The 20,456-nt window shown below is 36.3% G+C and overlaps 1 protein-coding gene across 8 annotated transcripts in view; it reads left to right on the top strand.

The window, feature by feature from the left end:
* The window catches only part of FOCAD (focadhesin), a 324,194-nt gene that overhangs the window by 183,741 nt on the left and 119,997 nt on the right, over window positions 1-20,456 (top strand). For all 8 annotated transcript variants that reach the window (XM_032139268.2, XM_032139267.2, XM_032139266.2 and 5 more), the window contains 4 exons: window positions 2,883-2,933; window positions 3,882-3,965; window positions 11,361-11,487; window positions 18,843-19,028. In XM_032139268.2, coding sequence (XP_031995159.1) covers window positions 2,883-2,933; window positions 3,882-3,965; window positions 11,361-11,487; window positions 18,843-19,028 — 448 coding nt within the window. The remainder of the gene's footprint in view (window positions 1-2,882; window positions 2,934-3,881; window positions 3,966-11,360; window positions 11,488-18,842; window positions 19,029-20,456) is intronic.

Raw genomic sequence — 20,456 nt, 5'->3', positions numbered from 1 at the left:
AAGGCAGGACAGACTCTGCAAACTTTGTGAATTACTCAGTGTTTGTCATTGTAATGAGTTGAAATACTTGGTGGAAGATTATTTTTCATAAGATTCATATATTACTGCTTAATATTTCCATCATTATCTCTTCTTTGAGTGAAATGCATGAGAGGGTAGTGAATTACATTTATACCTCTACATTTGTAAGCCATGTTTTTTTTTTTTCGTGCTCACCGTTTTTCCTTTTCCTTCAAAGAACAGCAGTTGATTTTCACTTGTAGTCTTGGTAAACTTCTAGTTTGATTTAGTCCTTCACAGACTTTGATAAACTGCCACTTCAGCCATCAGATTCCAATAATAGTCCCTTATATGTTTTAGATCATCTGACTGAGACAGGCTTAGAAGATACTTCAACTCATTCTAAATGCTGCACAATGAATAAAATCAAATTTATCCTTATTGGGCTATACAATACCTATCACAGTACCTGGTGCATAATCTATATGTAGTAAGTAGTTGTTGAATGAATGATTGAATCAATACAGGATATTTTAGTTTATTCTTACATGTAGCCTTTTTTTTAGGGTCTTGAAAAAAGAATAAATTTGTGACTATGAGTATACAGTTCACAAACATTCTTTCTTATGGCTGCAGTTCACAGGCACTTGCTCTTATATTGTCAGAGAGTCCACAGGGCTACTGATAATGAGCTAAGACTAAAAGCCAATGTAAGGCCATATTGGGTATATTTACTTTCTGTCTTCAGAGGCTAAAATCATATACCTTTTGTATTGCTTATACCTTGAGTTAATCAGATTTTATTACAGGTTAATTTATGAATTGGCTTGTGTGTTGGTTTTTTGTGTTGGCTTATCCATGGTTGTGAATTATCTTTTGGACCAGATTTTTTTTTTTTCTTCCAGATTTTACATTCTTTTCCTCTGGTGTCTTATATTAGGGTTCCTCTGTTGTTCAGACAGACTGCTTTGGGGCCATTCTCTCCATCTCTTCCTGCCCAGTTAGGGGGGGTCTCTTCAGTGAACATAGTCCCCTTAAAAGCAGAAGTGAAGAAATGTAGAAGGGAGAGTCCCTCCTTCCTCCTTCCACTTTTATCTGTGTGTGTTTAGATAATTGGTTTTTTAACTACTTAGAATTTGTTTGGATGTGAGCCAAAGTTGAATTTAATTTTTCCCAAAGTACTTCTTAAGTCATTTCTATCCCTAGTAACTTCATTACCTTAAGTTTCCCTAAGATGTAGTCCAACCTGTTTACACCAAGTCCATAAAAGCATTCTGGAATCTGGCCTCATTAGTGGTCTGTATCCTGCACTCCAATAAAACTAAACCACTTACAGTGTCCTTATCTTCCTCCAAACTTTTCTATTTCTTTGTTCATATTATTCCCTCTATCTAAAATTACTTTCTTTTTCCTCTTTAATTTAAAAATATATTTTAGGAAGAAAAGGATTGTTTTAACTCATCCCATCCTTTGAGAGTTTGTCTGCAAGCTGGAGTCTTTTGTTCCCAAAGTTCTTTATACTGTTCTAAGAACATTTATTCTATTTTATACTACAGGTATATGTATGCATATATTATTTTCCCCATTGAACTATAGGCTTATTGAAAATAGAGTCCATGATTTAATTATGGTATATTTTCTGAATTGCTTTGCACAGTGCTTGCTTCACTTATTCGTTGAATCAGAATATATTTATTAAAACTGCACTAGGTCTTAGAGATACTAATAAATATAGTCAACCCTATTTTTGAGTACCTATTCAGTCCCCAGCACTCTTACTAGTTTATACCAATTAGTTCTAATCTCTGATAGGAAGGTATCATTTTTTATTGTATAGTTACAGAAACTAAAGCTTTGAGAGGCCTATTTATTTGTCAAATATTTATTGAGTATCTGCTATGTTCTAGGCAAGTAACTTGACCAAGATTGTAGTTAAAAAGCTAAGTGAAAGCTGATGTCTGAACCCAGGACTTTCTAGTTTCATATCCTTTGTTTTCACATTATACCATGTTATCAGTCCCTGCCTTCTAGAAGCTCAAAGGTAGGTAAAGGAGATAGGTATGAGTGATGATAATTATAATAACATTTGATGAGCACAGTTAATTAAAGGGCAGTGAGAGTGTGGTAGAGAAAATGACAAACATTCTTAGCAAGAATCCAAGGAAATTATTTGTGCTATTGGACTTGGAACTGGAAGAACTAATATACTGTTGCTTCCCGTTGATGTTTGGGGACTAGAATATGCAAAGGCAAGGAGGTATAGAGGAACCTAATATGATTTAGAAGGGCAACTGTGTGGGCTCTGTGGTTTAGGTCTTTGAAATGAAAAAAACACAGTCACTGCCTTAAGTATTGTACAACCTCGTATCGAGTTAGTCATGCTAGATGCTGAGGTGTACCATGTGCCGTATGGCCACTTGGAGAAAGGAAAACTCTCTTCTGGGTCGGCTAGAACAGTGGCGTGAAAGAGTGACATTTCTGTGAGTACTTGAAGGGACAAAGAGTAAGAAATGGTTAGGTTTCCAAACACCGCATGTTCTCTAGTTAATGGGTGCAGCACACCAACATGGCACATGTATACATATGTAACAAACCTGCACATTGTGCACAGTACCCTAAAACTTAAAAGTATAATAAAAAAAATGGTTAGGTTTCTAAATTTCATTATCTTAAAATCTTAATGTGTTTAAAATATCCATGTGCCTAGAAGATGAGTTTGTTTCTGAATATTTACATTTTATGAATGATGGGTGAATACACATTAAGTGAATTTCTGGTGGTGTTACTTTAAAAATGACTTAATTTTCATTATTTGCTACTTTGGATTGTTTATTCTGTTTTAGCTTGGTCTTAACAATTTATTCTTTTGTTTAACTTTTCAGAATTTTAAAGTTCAAGTCCTCAGCTTCCTCTGGACTCATACTCAAAACAAGGTACTATCACAAGGCTTGTCAGTGAATCAGAACAAAGCTAAGGAAATAATTTTGACATTTGTAAAATAAGACTCTTAGGATAAAAAGTACAACTGCCTTGAAATAATGGGTTCCCAATTTTTTAAAAAAGTGTGATTATTCATAAGTTTTGGTTTTAAAAATTATGCTCAATTTATGCCCATTAATACATTTTTACCATAAAGTGCACTTAATACTTGGTGAATCTGACAGATGGGAAGAGTAACTGTTGATATTATCTTATATTTTTATATGGTCTTTCCCCTTTCCTGCTTTGCCCGTTCCCCACCAACAAGCATAACAAACAAACAAAAAGTCCAGTCCATTTTTTAGATGTTGTTTCCAATCAAGAATTATATACAGAGACTGCTGGTGATGTTATACCTAACTCATGGATGAGTTAGCTTAGATTCCAAAAGGCTAACTTGCCCTATTAATAGGTGGAGAATCAGAATCCAAACCTAGGCCTATCAGACAGTAACTCCTTATTCTCCTTCTGCTAAATCATACTACTTCATGGAGACTTGAGCAATTATGAGTTACTTTATATTTAATGTTCAAACTAGGATAAAAATTTAGTATTTTTGATCTCCTTGCCCATTTTTAATTGGGCATATTCTCCAGAAAAATGTTTAATGCTGATAATTTTTTCCAGTTGTTCTTACTTCCCTTCACAGACCCTTTCACTTTTTTTTGCAATATTTTCTTTTGAAATGAGGATTAAATTTCTCGATCTCTCTTTTGAAATTGCTAGTAAATATCCTTTTAGCTAGGCAAAGCTTTAATACCATTTTCAAAGCACTGACTGTGGAACTTTGGGATTGGTGAGGGAAAGTTTCTTTCCCCCTCCAGATTTGATGTTTAATGTATGTTGTGTTTTTTTGTTTGCTTGCTTTTTTTTTTTTTTTTTTTTTTTTTTACCCTATCCAGGACCCAATTGTAGCAAATGCTGCATATAGATCCCTGGCCAACTTTAGTGCGGGAGAACACACCATTCTTCATCTGCCTGAAAAGGTAGGCATATCTGCTTTCTCACTGGTATTTCTTAATTTGCTAGGGTTTACAACTTTTTCTCTCTCATCTTAGGAGATCCTTACCTGATGAATATATATGTAACCCTAGATTTGTTGTCTATGCAAGATAAAAATTCATACCCATTATTTGTTTATCTGTAAAAGACTGTAGAGGTTTGAGGCAGATGGAAGACACCTGTGATGCAAATGAAATCTTCTTAAGGTGACTGGGTATATGGCTTGCTCCAGATCTGAGTCACTCATAGGAATTACTTTGCCTAACTAGTATGCCATCCTGGACTTTAATCCAAGCATGGCCTTCATAGACTAAGATTTTATACCACCTGTGCAGCCAAAGATCTCTATTTGTGATAAAGAATGGGATGCCATATGAAAAAATCTGCTTTTTTTTAGTATCTATGAAATGTTATATAGGTTAGCTCCAGAAAACTGGATGAAGAAAGTATCACTCTCTTTTAAGGGTTAACACATAGTGGGATATTATCTTAGTTTTTAGACTAAACTAAAAACATACAACCTTTTCTAGTATCTGCCTATTATAATCAGCTTTAAATTAGTAGATCCTATTAAGGGGTTAAATATCTGATTTCTTATTTAGTGCCACTATGAATTCAAATGCATACAGATGTTTATTGAATGCCTCTGAAGTGTCAAGCAGACATTGTGTTAGATGAAGTTACATGTAACATTACTCAGAATCTGTCTTTGAGGTTACGTGGCAAGAAGGTTTGTTGTGAATTCCTTGGGATCCTCAGGCATTAAAATGGGTTTGGCTTTTTCTTCTGGAATGCGTTTATACTGAGATTAGATGCCAGTAGGAACCAGGCAAGCTTCTGTTTACTGAATTGAATTGGAGCCACAATATAAAAAGGATTGAAAATAGGCCCTTGTAAAACCAATTCCTAAGGCAGGCAGGATTTCCTGTGTCATTGAGGACTCACAAAGATAGATTGACCGCTTGTCATGCAGTGATCACAAATGGGAAAACTTAAGTAAAGATGTGTTATGACTCATACAATTAAAAAAGATGGGACTTAAGACTGCATTATGGTGACTAGCAATACCCATTGTTGCTTTAAAACAGAAAAGAAAAAGTAAAAAAGCTACATGTAAATTTCATATGCAAACACCTGCCAATAGATTAGCTACAGCATCTGGAGAGGTACCTTTTATTCTTGTTTTTTAATAGGCAATTATTCATTTAAGTCACAGCATAAACATTACCCTTATTTTTACCTTTTGTTCCTAAAATATTCCAGCTGGAGTAATAGCTTTTATTAAATAACTCCAGCATACTCTTGACATTTAGTCTATACTTTTTAAAATATTGACATGTTTATATTTTTTTTCTGATTTCGGATATATATTCAATTTCCAATTATGTTTGCAAGAGTTTATAAGTGCTATACTCAGCCAAATGTTAGCTACTTCCTTAATCTAACTCTTCTAAACTCTTTGATCCCTGAATAGCCATAAATAGCTCTTTATGTCTTCCAACATAAATGGTAAATGTACTTAGAGTTGGGGTTTTCTATATATGTTCGGGTTTTCAGCATCAGAGTGGAAAGAGCTATAAAGGAAAGCTATAAGGCTTATCCTTTTGTAGCTATGCTTTTCAGCTTTTTTTTTTTTTCTTGCCCTAATCCCCTTCTGGGATATGACCCACTCCAAAAAGTAACAATAGCTCACTGCAGTGAATATTCTGAACTGAGGTTGAGATGAGGGGTATAAGTGGTTTGAAAGAGTCTTCCTCACTCTGACCCCAGCTTCTGATACCGAAGACCTATCTCTTTATGGAGAATCATTACTTCTAAGACCACACCATGCATTCTTCTTCTTTTCATTGATTGCTACATTTCAGTTTGGCTGTTCGAACACCTAAAGACTAAAAGTCCAGAAAGTGTTCAATGTGTTCATATCCCAAATAAGTTCCCAAAGGCTAAGGATACAGCCTGGTCGGTGCTTCACCTTAGTTTTGTAGATGTGACACTATAAAACAGTGATGTGAAACTGCAGCTCATTTTTCTATAAAAATGTATTTTCAAATGTTTTGGAAGTTCCTGTCAAGTGGGACTTCTGTAATGTAAAAACTAAGATTCTTCTTTGTTGACAGACATTACTCTGCACTAAGGGCAATTGGTTTACACAGAAGACTTAAGGTTACCTATTTTTCCAGTGAAAGTGTGTCCATATTCTCTCTTCTTACCTATGGAAACCTGTGGAATAAACTTTTGAGCCCATTGTGCATTTCAAGTAGAGCTAAAAAATATATATATAAGGTATCCTTACAAATGTGACTACTTTGTGAATTGTAATTCAGCTGCTTTTTAAAGTACTGATTTTCTTTAAATTTACTTAAGAAATATTTCTTGTTGATTGCTGAACATCAATTTATGTTGTATAACTTGTTGAACGTTACTAGACTGGTAGAACAAAAAGAGAGGATTGGCAGATATCAGAACAAAGATTTAGGGTTGAATGAAACAGTACATTTAAGGTAATGTACTGGATAGATGGTAGAGCTGAATGAGATACAATAATATGAGTTAAGAATTTGAATACCATGTTGATGAACTCATCTTTCTTGTCATTCGTTATTAAGAATTTCTGTGGGATTAGAGGTGATGGTCATGTAATACTTGCATTGGTTTAATAATAATTTATTTGGTATATACTAAGTGCTAGGTCCTATCTGAAGAGCTGAGGATGTTGACTGAATGCATATATTTTGTTGGTTTGTAAAAGGATCATTGTTAATCACTTAAAGCACACAGATCTAAAATTGGTTCCAAAATTTCAGGGGACTTTCTTGAGGACATGTTGATTCTCATGTTGAAAGATAGATAGGAATGATTTTTCCTTTTTAGCTTTTATTTTTTCTGTTTTTATAAAAGCTAGTTACACTTCCCCTGTCTTTAGCACACCTCCCCCCCCGCCCAAAAAAAAAACAAACAAAAAAACTATAGAGAAGTTTCCTTGTTAAAAGAATCAGTAATGGATAAACATTTAGGTAGAAGATACTGACTTTTCTCTCTGACTTGATTTCATTAAAAAACATTCACCTATTTAAAAATTAAACTTGTTTTCTTGATTTCTAGGGTTAATTTTAGAAATAATATAAAAGAACTGATTATGCATTCAGGGTTGGTATAAATATGGTGTAACCCGTTTGGCTTTGATTTAAAGTGAATGTCACTGCATTCATCAGAAGCTGTTTCTCTTTTTAACTGAATAATTTATGCAGATACTTGACGTGTTCCAAATAAAATTCTCTGTTTATGCACAAACTCTTGGATTTCCATAGGTTACAGACACAGAAAGTTGATTGAAAGGTTATCTGGCTCAGAACCCACAGTGAGGCATTTTGTGGGATACGCTTTCCAGTACAGATGGTCCCCAACTACGATGGTTGGACCTAACGATTTTTCAACTTTATGATGGTGCAAAAGTGATACATATTAGGTGGAAATGGTACTTCGAATTTTGGATTTTGATCTTTTCTCAGGCTAGGCTAAGATATGTGGTAAATCCCTCTCTTGTGATGCTGGGCAACAGCATCAGATCGTAGCTCCCAATCACACTGAATCACAAGGGTAAACAACTGATATTCTATAGTGTTCTGTGTTACCAGATGGTTCTGCCCATCTGTAGGCTAATATAAGTGTTCTGAGCACACTTAAGGTATGTTAGGGTAAGCTATGATGTTTGGTAGGTTAAGTGTGTTAAATGTATTTTTGTTTTCTGACATTTTCAACCTACGATGGGTTTATTGGGACATAACCCCCATCATGAATCAAGGAGTATCTATATTCAATTTGAAGCAGGTTTTAAAAGTAAATTATCAGCTGAGTGTGGTGGCTTACACCTGTAATCCCAGCAGTTTGGGAGGCCAAGGCAGGCAGATCACTAGAGGTCAGGAGTTTGAGACCAGCCTGGCCAACAAGGTGAAACCCCGTCTCTATTAAAAATACAAAAACTAGCCAGGAGTGGTGGTGCGGGGCCTGTAATCCCAGTTAATCGGGAGGCTGAGGCTTGAATTGAGGAGAATTGCTTGAACCCTGGAGGTGGAGGTTGCAGTGAGCTGAGATCATGCCACTACACTCCAGCCCAGGCAGCAGAGCGAGACTCTGTCTCAAAAAAAAAAAAAAAAAAGTAAATTATCATTTTTAACTTTCCATTTAAGTTTTTTAACAAAGCTTGGTTATAATAGGCAGGTCGTTTTTGTTGGTGGTGTGTGTGTGTGTTTTAGTAGGTTGGCACAAAAGTAATTGCAGTTTTTTACTTTTGTGCCAACCTAATAGATACATATGCAGTTTTTTTTTTTTCTGAGTGTTTTAGCAGCTAATATAATATTATTGCCAAAATTTTATAACCTTAACAGGAATTCTTTCAACTGTGTTCTCTTGATTCTCTATAGTTTTACTTGCATTGACCTTATTAAGTTGTTGCACACAACCAGGGGGAAAGACTGGTATTAGCCTAGGGAAGGTGGAACAAATAATTCTTTTAAGAAGTGACCAGAGGAGTAAAGAACTTACTTATGTAACCAAACACCACCTGTTCGCAAATAACCTATGGAAATAAAAAATTAAAAAAAAAAAAAGAAGTGCTCAGAGGAGAAAGGAAATTTAATGGAACCAAGATGTAATAAATAATAAGTGCTAATTTGTCTGGGAGAATCAGCTCACCTATTAGAAAACAAAATTGAAGGAGTGATCATACCATTATAAATACATATAGTATATAATCTATTCTTAAATTATTATACATTTGTAATTTCTTTGCTAAAATTTATGCACATTTGAGATGCAGACATATGCTATTCACTGCATAGAAGATAAATTAATATAGCACACAGTTATGTGAATATGAAATTAGACAATTTAAGATTGATGGGTTGGTCAGTTTGCTTTATCCGCAATCTGGTAACTTTTTCTTTAGTGGCTCTTAAAAATATTGATGACCCAGGTGCAGTGACTCGTATTAAGTAATTAGGTTGACTGCACAGAAGGACAAGATAGGAGGTTAGGATAAAAGTTGTACAGAAATGATAATATCCCTTCTATACTAAATAATTCTGGAAGCATTTGGTCATTTGACATAGTTTGCACAGCACTTTAAGGTTCCTCTGGTGGTGGCAGTGACTCTCCCCCGACTCCCCACCCCCATTACTCTTTTCTTTCTACACCCTTCCTCTTCCCCTCCCCATCCTCTTCCTCTGCATGCCTACATACCTTCCTTCCTCCCTCTCTCCCTCCCTAGCTCCTTCCTTCCTTTCCTTCCTTTTTTTCTTTTCTTTTCTTTTCCTTTTTTTCTTTTCTTCTTTCTTTCTTACTTGCTTGCTTTATTGACAAATGATTCATATACTGTACAACTTACCCTTTAAAGTATGCAATTTAGTGGTTTTAGTATATTGAAACAATTGTGCAACTAATCACAGAGCAACCACAATCTAATTTTAGAACATTTTCCCCCCTAAAAGAAACTCTCTTAGCAGTCAGTCTCCATTACTCCATTCCCTCTCCAAGACCTAAGCAACCACTAATCTGCCTTCTGCCTCTGTAAGTTTGCTTATTCTGGACCTTTCCTATAAATGGAAGCATACAGGATGTGGTCTTTTGTGATGGGCTTTCTTCACTTAGCATAGTGTTTTCAAGATTCTTTCATGTGTAGCATATATTTGTACTTTATTCCTTTTTATGGCTGGATAATATTTCATGGTATGGATTTATACTATGTTTTGTTTATATATTCCATCAATTGATGAACGTTTGGGCTGCATCCATTTTGAGGCTATTATAAATAATACTTCTATGAACATTTGTATGCAAGCTTTTGTGTGATCATATATTTTCATTTCTCTTGGTTATATACCTAGGAGTGAAACTCCTAGGCCATATAGTAACTCTATTTTTCTGTTTTCCCGCATTACTATGATGTGTAAAATGTCAGGAAGCAAGGCAGAAGGACTCAGAACCAACTTCTTTCTCAGGACTTTTTAGGCCACTAGGATTGTTTAGAATCTTTAAGACAACTCTTGATGAGAGTAAACCTGGAAGACTGTGAGTATGCACACAGACCAGACACTTGAAAAACCCTGCTGGTCAGAATCAAAAGGTTCGCGAACATGCCAGAGTTTCTCTGATATGCGTGATTTCGACAGATGCTTTCATACTCTATCTAGAGTATACTTGATAGTTATCTCTGTAAGTATGGCTGATTCCGCCCTCTGAGAATTGGGTACTTAATATTGAATCTGAATTAAATCTTGTCTTGGACAGTGCTCGGGTAGTCAGGTTTCTTTCACTTCTCCCTCACTAGTGAAGAGAACACTAGTTGTGGTTGAAAGGCGTCATTGCAGTTGAGATTATTATTCTCAAGAGAAGCATTTCTTTTCTGTTTCTTTTACCCCCTGCAAGAATCCTGAGTCAGTGCAGTTCCTCAATGGAACAGTGCTTTGGGGACCTATGAAGAAGGCAGTCTGCAGGAATTGTTAATTATTTCTAAAAATAACTCTGGGAGACAGGCTAATGGTAATGACTGGATTCTGGCACTTTATGGTTATAGAAACCACTTTTATATATTTTGATTTCCTCCCCTAATGCTTAATTATCTCCATGTGGACATTATGATAGAGTGTCATTGAAGGTATTAAAAATTTAATTAATTGCTTAACAGTTATATCTGGTGAAAACAATGTGGAAATCTTTTTACATTTTTAATTTTTGGTTCAAACAAACCTAACTAATCAAAGAGCAACCACAAAAATCTTCAAAATGCAAATTAGACACAATAATGTACAGCTACCAATTACAGATTTTAGTGTTTTTGTATTCCATAGCAACAAACTGCCAAGTCTTAAAAAAAAATAAAAGTCAACTAAAGCATTCCGTTGTTCCCTGAGCTCTACTGTATATTTTACTGGAAGATTTTAAGCTCTGTCATGGAAGTATGACTAGAATCACAAATTTTTTAAAAAGTGTTCAGACAAGGTAAATATCTAACTATGAGCTATAGAAGTTAAATATATCAAGTATGTATGTCAGTGTTTGCATTTTATTTTTGGATGGTTTAGAATTTTAATTAGTTTTCTGTAATAATCATTGCTTATACTGGCTTACAATGATTTACTGTATTAACATTAGCTTTTTATACAGATCTGAGATTGTATCTAATAAGATGACTAGAGTCATGACCATTTAGTTAATCTAAAAAATGAATAGATTTAAAAAAATTAATTTCAATGATCTTTTATGTTATAGAGTGATGGAGTCTAACAAAATTTTAAAATCTTGTCACAAAAAAGGACATGGAAAAGATTTTGCATAATGTTTTATTATTATCCTCTCTATGGTCTTTCCACTTATCATTTCAGATAAGACCAGAAATTCCCATTCCTGAAGAGTTAGATGACGACGAAGATGATGAGGATGTGGATCTTTCTGTTCCTGGTTCTTGCTATCTCAAACTGTTGTCACTCACTTCGCCTTTGGTTTTACCAGGTGACTCCTATTTGGTAGTAGAGAAGCTAGCATTTTTTAATGATTCAATTTGTCTGATTGTATTCTTTTGTGATAGGTACATACTTATGTGCTTATTTTTTAACCAGAATGTTAAATGCACCCATCTGTTCTATCGAAACAGCTTGAGATAGTATGGTGTTTAAATTATATGAAAAAATGTTACATCTGAGTAGCATTGAACAAGAAAACTAGTGTAAACAACTGTGTTTGCTGATAATTAAAATTCATTTGAAAGGCTAAATATATTCCACAAGATGAATTTGCACTGGTACTCTAGGTCATTGATTTAAATAATACTTCTTTCTTACATAAGGCAAGTGAAAACATCATTAGACTATTCAGAGATTTACTGAGTAGTTTCATTATTATACATTTATTCTTTCTATAGAGTTATGCCAAAGATGTTACTGATGTTTATTTGAGAGCTATAAATTAATGCTTTTAAAAGATGGATCAAATTGTATGGTCATTCAGCTTTGATGTAAAGCTTATAGGGCCTTTATCTTTTAAAAAGTAGGCTGGGTGTGATGGCTCACGCCTGTAATCCCAACACTTTGGGAGGCTGAGGCACAGATTGCTTGAGGTCAGGAGTTAAATACAAAATTAGCCTGGTGTGGTGGTGCATGCTGTAGTTCCAGCTATTTGGGTGGCTGAGGCACAAGAATCACTTGAACCTGGGAGGTGGAGGTTGCAGGGAGCTGGGATCATGCCACTGCATTCCAGCCTAGGTGACAGCCTAGGTGTCTCAAAAAAAAAAAAAAAAAAGTATTCTGATGCTTATATGTGGTAGTTATTCTCTATGTATATTGTGTTTAGAAGTACTCACCTGCCCCTATTACTATATGCCCTACCCAAGAAATGGTAGACAATACGATTTGAAAAATATGTTTGATTGTGGACTGTGATTAGGAACTTACATTATTTTATTTTGAATGTTATTTTCTGATCATTAAAAAGTTATTTACAAATTCCCCAAGTGATTTATTGTGATTAAGTAGCTTTTCTATATTAGACAACATCTTGCTTAGTTTTGTTACAAATCTACTTTGAATATTCATGGATATAAAAATTTAATTTCTGGAAATGAAGTTCAATGAAAACAAGAAATGTCATCTTATCTTCTCAGTCATAATCATACTAGCCTGTAATTTTGGAAGTTTTTTCCTCTGGTTTCATCCCACATGGAAATTCCTGGGAAATTCAGCCAAATATGTACTATTTATTTCTGGACAAACCTCCTTTTACAATTCCCTGCCTCCTTTTATTAGAGAAAACCGAATGGCCAAGTTAGACAAAGAGTTCACCTTTTCTCTTCTCCTGATATCTAGAAAGAAGCCTCAAAAACTTGTTCACTCTTCCTCTCTTCTGTTCTTCCCCACTTCCTACCTCTTAGTTTTTCAGAGTCTAAGACCTCCCTGAAGTTAACATGAGTCCAAGGAAGGAAAAAGCCTTCAGTTATCCGAAGTTCTTTCTTTAACCTGAAATACCTAGAGTCAAAAGCCCTTTGGGGCTTTTTAAATGATTTTTTTTTTTCACTCGTACATGTATTCCCCATCACAGTCTCTGATGTTAGAAAGAGAAGTGGGGGAATATTTGTTGCCAAGGGGTGCTGTTGTTTGTCCTCTCAATACAGAATGTGCAGTGCTGTGGTGGCTATTACCTGGCTCTCCTACATTGTTTGTACTTGGTGGTTCCCAGTGCCTTCGATTGAGAAAGAAGGGGAAGAGTTGAGATCAACAACTGTATTTGTTTGAGAAAATTTAGTAATTTGAGTGAGGTGGGTGATCTAGATGCTATGTTGGCAAACTGTCACCATGGACATTTTTTCATTGATTATTAGAGAACTATAAAAAGTGTCCCTTTGATTATTACAGAACTAGAAAAAGAACCAGGAAAAAGGCACCAGCCTTAGGAATATATACCCTAAAATGCACAGGATGAATGATATATATTAGTCACCAAATGCTACAGAAAAGTGGGTTGTGGCCGGGCGCGGTGGCTCACGCTTGTAATCCCAGCACTTTGGGAGGCCGAGGCGGGCGGATCACAAGGTCAGGAGATCGAGACCACGGTGAAACCCCGTCTCTACTAAAAAATACAAAAAATTAGCCAGGCGTGGTGGCGGGCGCCTGTAGTCCCAGCTACTTGGAGAGGCTGAGGCAGGAGAATGGCGTGAACCCGGGAGGCAGAGCTTGCAGTGAGCCGAGATTGCGCCCCTGCACTCCAGCCTGGGCGAAAGAGCAAGACTCCGTCTCAAAAAAAAAAAAAAAAAAGTGAGTTGTGCTGAATTTAAGTGAATTCTGCCCCTTTCTCCTTTTAATTCCTTTCAAATGAACACAAAAGCAGCTGTAAAGTGAATCCAGGAATTTGCGTTATTTAAATAGAGATGTTTCTGCTATTGATTATTAAAAAATAGTTTTGAAATAATTTTAGACTTGCAAGAAGTTGCAAAAACAGTTTAGAGAGTTCTGTGTACCTTTTTTGACCTGGTGCTCTACTTGATCACATCTCACATAACCGTAGTATGATATTAAACCCAGAAAATTGACATTGGCATGATATTACTAACTTAAACTATAGACTGATTTGAATTTTATAGGGTTTTTTCCCCCGGTATGTAAACTTATGGGATTAGCTATTTCTTTCCCCCTCAAGTGTCCTTGAGGGGTTTGGGCCATCACCCTGAAAGACCAAATCCCGAACACCATAATTGTAATTGCCGAAATCCTGAAAGATTAAAATACCTAAAGTCTAAAATCCTCAAAATCACAATTCTGAAATCTCAAAAATATAATTCTAGAAAAAATAATAAAAAGTTATTTAAAAGATGTATATTTACATTTTAAAAGGCAACTTACTTGAGAAACATAAAAATACAACAGAGCACTTCATAGATCACTTTACACAATAAAATAGGCAAAGTAATGTACATATTTTTGCAATCATAAACAGGTATACTAACAACAGCCACAATATAACAATTATGAGCAAATGAACTGTATTCATAAATAAATAGCCCTCAAAACAGTATGTATAAATGCTTATCACTGTGACTGGTGATTGTTGGCTCCCAGCTTTGTAACTGCAGTCACCGGAAATACTCTGATGCACAACTGAAGTCTTTTGACAAAATCAGTCGAAAACCCCGAACTCGAGACCAGCCTGGCCAACATGGTGAAACCCTGCCTCTACCAAAAGTACAAAATCTAGCTGGGCATAGTGGCAGACACCTGTAATTCCAGCTACTTGGGAGGCTGAGACAGGAGAATCGCTTGAACCTGGGGCAGAGGTTGCAGTGAGCCGAGATCGCACCACTGCACTCCAGCCTGGGCAGCAGAGACAGACTCCATCTCAAAAAAACAAAAAACAAACTAAAACCCCAACGGGTTACCACTCTTTATGCAGTCACTCAAAGAATTGAGATCTCGAGATATTTTATGTTTCACAAATGCAGATATACAAAAATGACATCTCTACTTATTGAGGAAGTTTCAACATTTTTACGTACATACACAATACTTACACACAAAGTCAGTGTTGTGATAATGCACTTTTGTAGAGTCAGATTTGTAAAAAAAAAAAAAAAAAAAAAATGCATAAAACCAATTAGAACTCTTTAGAAGTCTTTATACAATTTGTACTTCCAGTATTGGAAAAGATGCAAAAATGAAATACATAGCATAGCAAACTGGCACTATATGTGAAGGGGTGGAAGTTGTACATGATTGAATAATTTGGCAGGGGAGATTTCTTGTGTTTTTTGCCTGCGTTTTCATTTCTGTGATCTTCAAAATGTGAACTGCACTTGTATTTGGAGAGTGGTTGTGGTCTACAAATTTGGTGAGTGTATATTCTCCATTTGAAAGTCTGGTTGTTGCTCGGCCATTGGAAATAAGCAATTTTCTGCTTTTGCAGCATCAGTAATAATTAGCTTTTGAACTTCTTTCACCATTAAGTAACCTTGTACACATAACTTGTCACAACCTTTTTGTGAGAGAACAATTTCGCATATCTCTTCCACTCTGTTGTAAGGAATATAGTAAGAAGGAATGGTATTTGGCTTCTCCAATACCAAATCTATTTTAGTCACATTTCTTCTGAAGACAGAATCAATAGAATATGTATATAGATATATGAGAGGGGATTGATTAGGATAATTGGCTTACATGATTATGGTGGCTAAGTTGTGTGACAGACTGTCTGCAAGCTGGAGACTGGGATTCTGGTAGTGTGGCTCCATTCAAGTCCGAAGGTCTGAGAACCTGGGAAGTGGGTGGTGTAACTCTCAATCTGAGGCCAAAAGCCTCAGGACCCAGGGGGCTGCTGGTGAAATCCTGTAGTTTAAAGGCTGGTGAGCCTGGAGTTCTGATGTCCAAAAGCAGCAGCAGAAGCCTGTCCCAGCTCTCATAGAGAGAGCAATTCACCTTCTGTATTTGTTCTCTCTGGGTCTCTGGACAATTGGATGGCGCCCATCAACATTGAGGGCAGATCTCCCCCATACACTACTCAGACTCACATACTAATCTCCTCTGGAAATACCCTCACAACCCTCAACCCCAAATAATGCTTTACCAGGTTTCTAGGTATTCCTTAAGCCAGCCAAGTTGACACTTAAGTTCACAAGTTCACCCCTCATCAACTGGCACCCATTCACATCTCCTTAACTTCCAAATAAAGATAGTAACAAGGTAATAGTTCTGCCTAACACATGCAACTATCCTGTGTACAACTGAAAATGCACTAATTCCTTCCCCAGGATTAGGCTTTCAGGATTTCAATATTTGGGATTTTAACGTTTTGGGATTGTGATTTTGGAGATTTTAGATGTTAGGAAGTTTAGACTTAAGGGATTTTGATCTTCCAGAATTTCAGCATTTGGGATTATGGTGTGTGGGATTGTGTCTTTTGGGATTATTATTAGCACTAGTTTTTTATATTTATTCCAAATAGTTGCCTGTATCAATTGTTTTTTCTTTTTTATTGCTGACTGGCATTCCATTGTGTGAATGTAACGCAGTTTGTTGATCCATTCAGCTGTTGAGGACATTTGGGTTGTTTTGAGAATTTACATCTGACACTTTGTGTCCTATGAATTTTCAGCTTCTTTTTAAATTCCCATCTGGTCATTGGTAAGAAAGAGATTGGGGAAAGCTCAAAAGCAACGGGAAAAATTCTAGTTGCTAACTTAGTATTTACGGGAAGATGAAGCTCTGTACATCAGCTACACTTAGCCTCCTGGCATCTTATCCTCATTTAAATTAATCCCTGGGCTGGTGTTAGTTAAACATCTGTAGTTCACTGTAGAGCTTGGTAAGTAGAAAACTTCCATTGCTGGGTTAGTCTCTGTGCAGATATGTTGTGCCCCTTGACATGTTTCACCTTTTGCCAGAATAGGATCCCTTCTGAGAAAGGATGAAATTACTTTCTTTCATCATAGTGCCTCTACCCTCACAAACAGATGATTCATAGCTGCATTCTGTAAAGTCTATAATTATACCCACTTTGAAGCAGTCCCTGTGTATGTGTATGCAGAAATTGGGGTACATGGCCTGCAATCAGATATTACTCATCTTTTTTGTGTAAATGATATATTGATCACTGTTACGACAAGAAAGGGTGGGGGATACATTCAGATTGAGTAATTGGAGAGAGTTTAATAAAGAACCTATTTACGGTTGTGTTGTCAAGGTTAAGGGAAACTCACAAGAGATGGTAAACCATCTCAGAGTGCTTAATGTCTCTGGCCTACAGAGATAAGGGGAGGAAGAAGAAGAGAGAGTATCTGTATTATAAATAGGGGTGCCTAAGGGGAGCCAAGACTTTCAGAAGAGGAATGCAGGCAACCTGTAGCAATCCTGCAAGAAGTCCTGTGTCTGGGGAATACATCTCCTGACTTCACTGTTTTCACCTTCTGATGTCCTGCCAGTGACTCCAGTGGTTGAAACCAACCAGAAGCCAGAGGACATGGGAGCCTGTTAGTGCCTTTCTTTAAAGACTGTTTTTCCAGAGCACAGAGCAGGGTTGAGAAGGATAGAGGATAGGTAAGAAGGAGTAAATGGAAAACATCTCATACTGGTGTTTTTGAGCTTTGAATGGAGAATCTTGATTGCATCTAGGAGGGTCCTGTCAGAACTAGGTATATAACAGATGGTCCAGTGAGCTCTTGCTGCCTTTAATTTAATCATAGTCATTTAAAGGAGACTTTTAGATAGATCTCTTCAGCATGAAATTCCAGTTAGGCGGACCCTTGCTTTTTGTTTCTATAAGAGCCACATGCCATGGTTTTCTTTTTTCATTTTCCACTCCATATGATTTGTTTAGCTTTAATGTTTTTTGTTTTTTTGTTTGTTTCTGTATTGGGCAACCTCTAGTGGTCCTTAGGAAAATCACATTTGAATATGAACCTATAGTCTTATCAAATATTTTGTTTGTACATCCCGTTGTCTTCTGATATCATATTTCTGTGTTATTATATAATAAGTAAAATGTCAAACAATAAAAATCTTGGGCTTAATTAGAAGGAACACGAGCAAAGATAGTAGACAAATATCTCATTTTAAAATAATTGTCCTAATATTGCTAAGTATAGATAGTTATGAAAGAGGTTTTTCTGAAAACACTTAAATGATAAGAAGGAGCCATTCTCATGAAAATGTGGGACTGATATGTTCCAGGTGGAAGGGATAGCAAATGCAGTGGCACTGACTTAAATATCAACTTTATGTTTTTGAGGAATGGAAAGAGGCCATATGGAAGTGTGACTTCAACATAGCAAGGAGGTAGGGTATTAGACATTAACTCTGAGAGGGAGTCAGGGCTAGATCATAAAAGGTCTTGATTATGGTCAGAAGTTGTGATTTTATTTTATGTACAGTGAAAAGCAACTGGAAGGTGTTAGGGACAGGAATGACAAAATTCTGGCCTCTGGGCAGAGGAAGGTTTATAGGGGGTGGTCAAGAGGAAAAGAATTCAATAAACTAGTTTTTATATTAGTTTGTATGAGGAGGAGAAAAGATAATAAGTAGATAAATAGCAGTGAAAAATGGAGAGAAATTGATGGATTTGGGATAGATTTTGAAGGTGAAATCAGAAGGACTTGCTAATGAATTACATGTAAGAAGTGAGGGAAAGAGAGGAATTAAGCTTGAGCAATTTGGTGCCATGTTCTAATTTGGAGGAAGACTAAGAAAGGGGTAAGAATCAAGAGTTCTCTTTTTACCATGTAAGGTTTGGCCAGAAATGTAGCTTAGTTGTTTGTATATGAGTTAAGACGAATGTTTCTCTTCTAGCTTATTGTATTACTCTACTTTTGGTCTCCTTTTATCCTCTTTTAGCTTTGGAGGAATTTTTTACATCACTTGTGAAGCAAGAAATGGTGAATATGCCTCGTGGGATATATCACTCTGCATTAAAAGGAGGTGCCCGCTCAGACCAAGGAAAGACTATAGCAGGAATCCCCAATTTTATATTGAAAATGTATGAAACAAACAAGCAACCAGGATTGAAACCTGGCCTTGCAGGTAAGAGTAGTATATAGTATCAAAAATACAGGTTTTTCATGTAATGATTTAACTTCCATTTCCACGGGCCATGGCAGGGCGTTGCTGCTGCTACTAACATCTGGATAAATTACAAAAATAATCGCATTTTAAAAGACATCACAGAACTGTAGAAGCAAAGACAAATAGATGGATTTAAGTTTCAGAGTCAGCAGAACGAACTGTTTTCTCCCCACCGTGGGGGATACCCACTTAGCCCAGAGGCATGGCCTGTTGGAAGAAAGAGAAACTAGAGGAGCTTTTAGTGATTGCCTGGGACTAGGGCGACAAATTAGAGATTTTTCTCATAGGACATTTGCTGAATTTTGAATTTGCACCAAGAGCTAAAGAGCTAGGCTGAAAGCTTCTGAAAGGCAAAGTGAAATCCCTTTTAGTCTTCTGATGCTTAGGAAACAAAGACGAGCTAGGAGAATGGGCTTGAAAAACAGCATGCAAGAGGTAAAAGCCCAAGAGAGAATGGTGAATTGATACTGAAGATCTGCAACTGCTCTCACCTGGGTGAACTTGTTAATTCTGGCCACAGCTGGAATCTGAGCATTCAGCCTCAACTTTAGTGAGAAGCTGGTGAGGAGATGGAGAAACCAACAGACATCTTGGCAATCATGTGGAGCCAGAGTGACACAACTCAGAACTTGAGTGACCTTGAGCACATGGCCAATTTCTCTCAAGTTATTTGCGACATTTTGAAGCTTTATGGGATGGAAAACTAAAGAGCTAAGCTGAAAATTTCTGAGGGCAGACCTAAGTGTCTCATAATTTTTTCAGATTGAGGAGTCAAAGACTCATTAGACTGCCTATTAGTGGGGGGTGTTGTGGGAGATATACCCTGGCAAAGGAGTGAACCAGAGCTGGACTCAAATTACAAAAGTTATAATCAATCCTAACCCAGATCAATTCCTGATTAGGTTGAGGTAATCAGTCCTTCACCCAGTCTGCCTAACAGAGGAGAGAGGAAAACTACTCTTTGATTAACAATAACATCATTTAGTACTTCTGTAGTTCTTTCATATACTGCACTAGACACAGGACAAAGGAAGAAGCTGGAAATGAAGGGAGTATTTTATGGAGATAAAGAAGTCACTCTGTTTGGAAAATATCAATTCTAATTGGCCTACATGAAATAACATACTTTTGAAATATATGACAAAAATGAGTAGAACTGAAAGAGGAAATAGACAAACCCATAATAATAATGGAAACTTTAAAATATCCTTTTCAGTAGCTGGCAGAGCACGGAGACAAGAAAATCAATAAGATTACAAAATATCTGAACAATCTATGAACAAACTACTGTATTGACATGTAGAACATTGTACCTTATAGTGATAGAATTTATATATTTTTTAACTGTACATGGAAAATTTACCAAAATGACCATACGCTGGACCA

The sequence above is a fragment of the Hylobates moloch genome, unplaced genomic scaffold, assembly GCF_009828535.3.
Source record: "Hylobates moloch isolate HMO894 unplaced genomic scaffold, HMol_V3 SCAFFOLD_19, whole genome shotgun sequence".
NCBI lineage: Eukaryota > Metazoa > Chordata > Mammalia > Primates > Hylobatidae > Hylobates > Hylobates moloch.
This window is presented reverse-complemented; position numbering and strand designations above follow the sequence as displayed.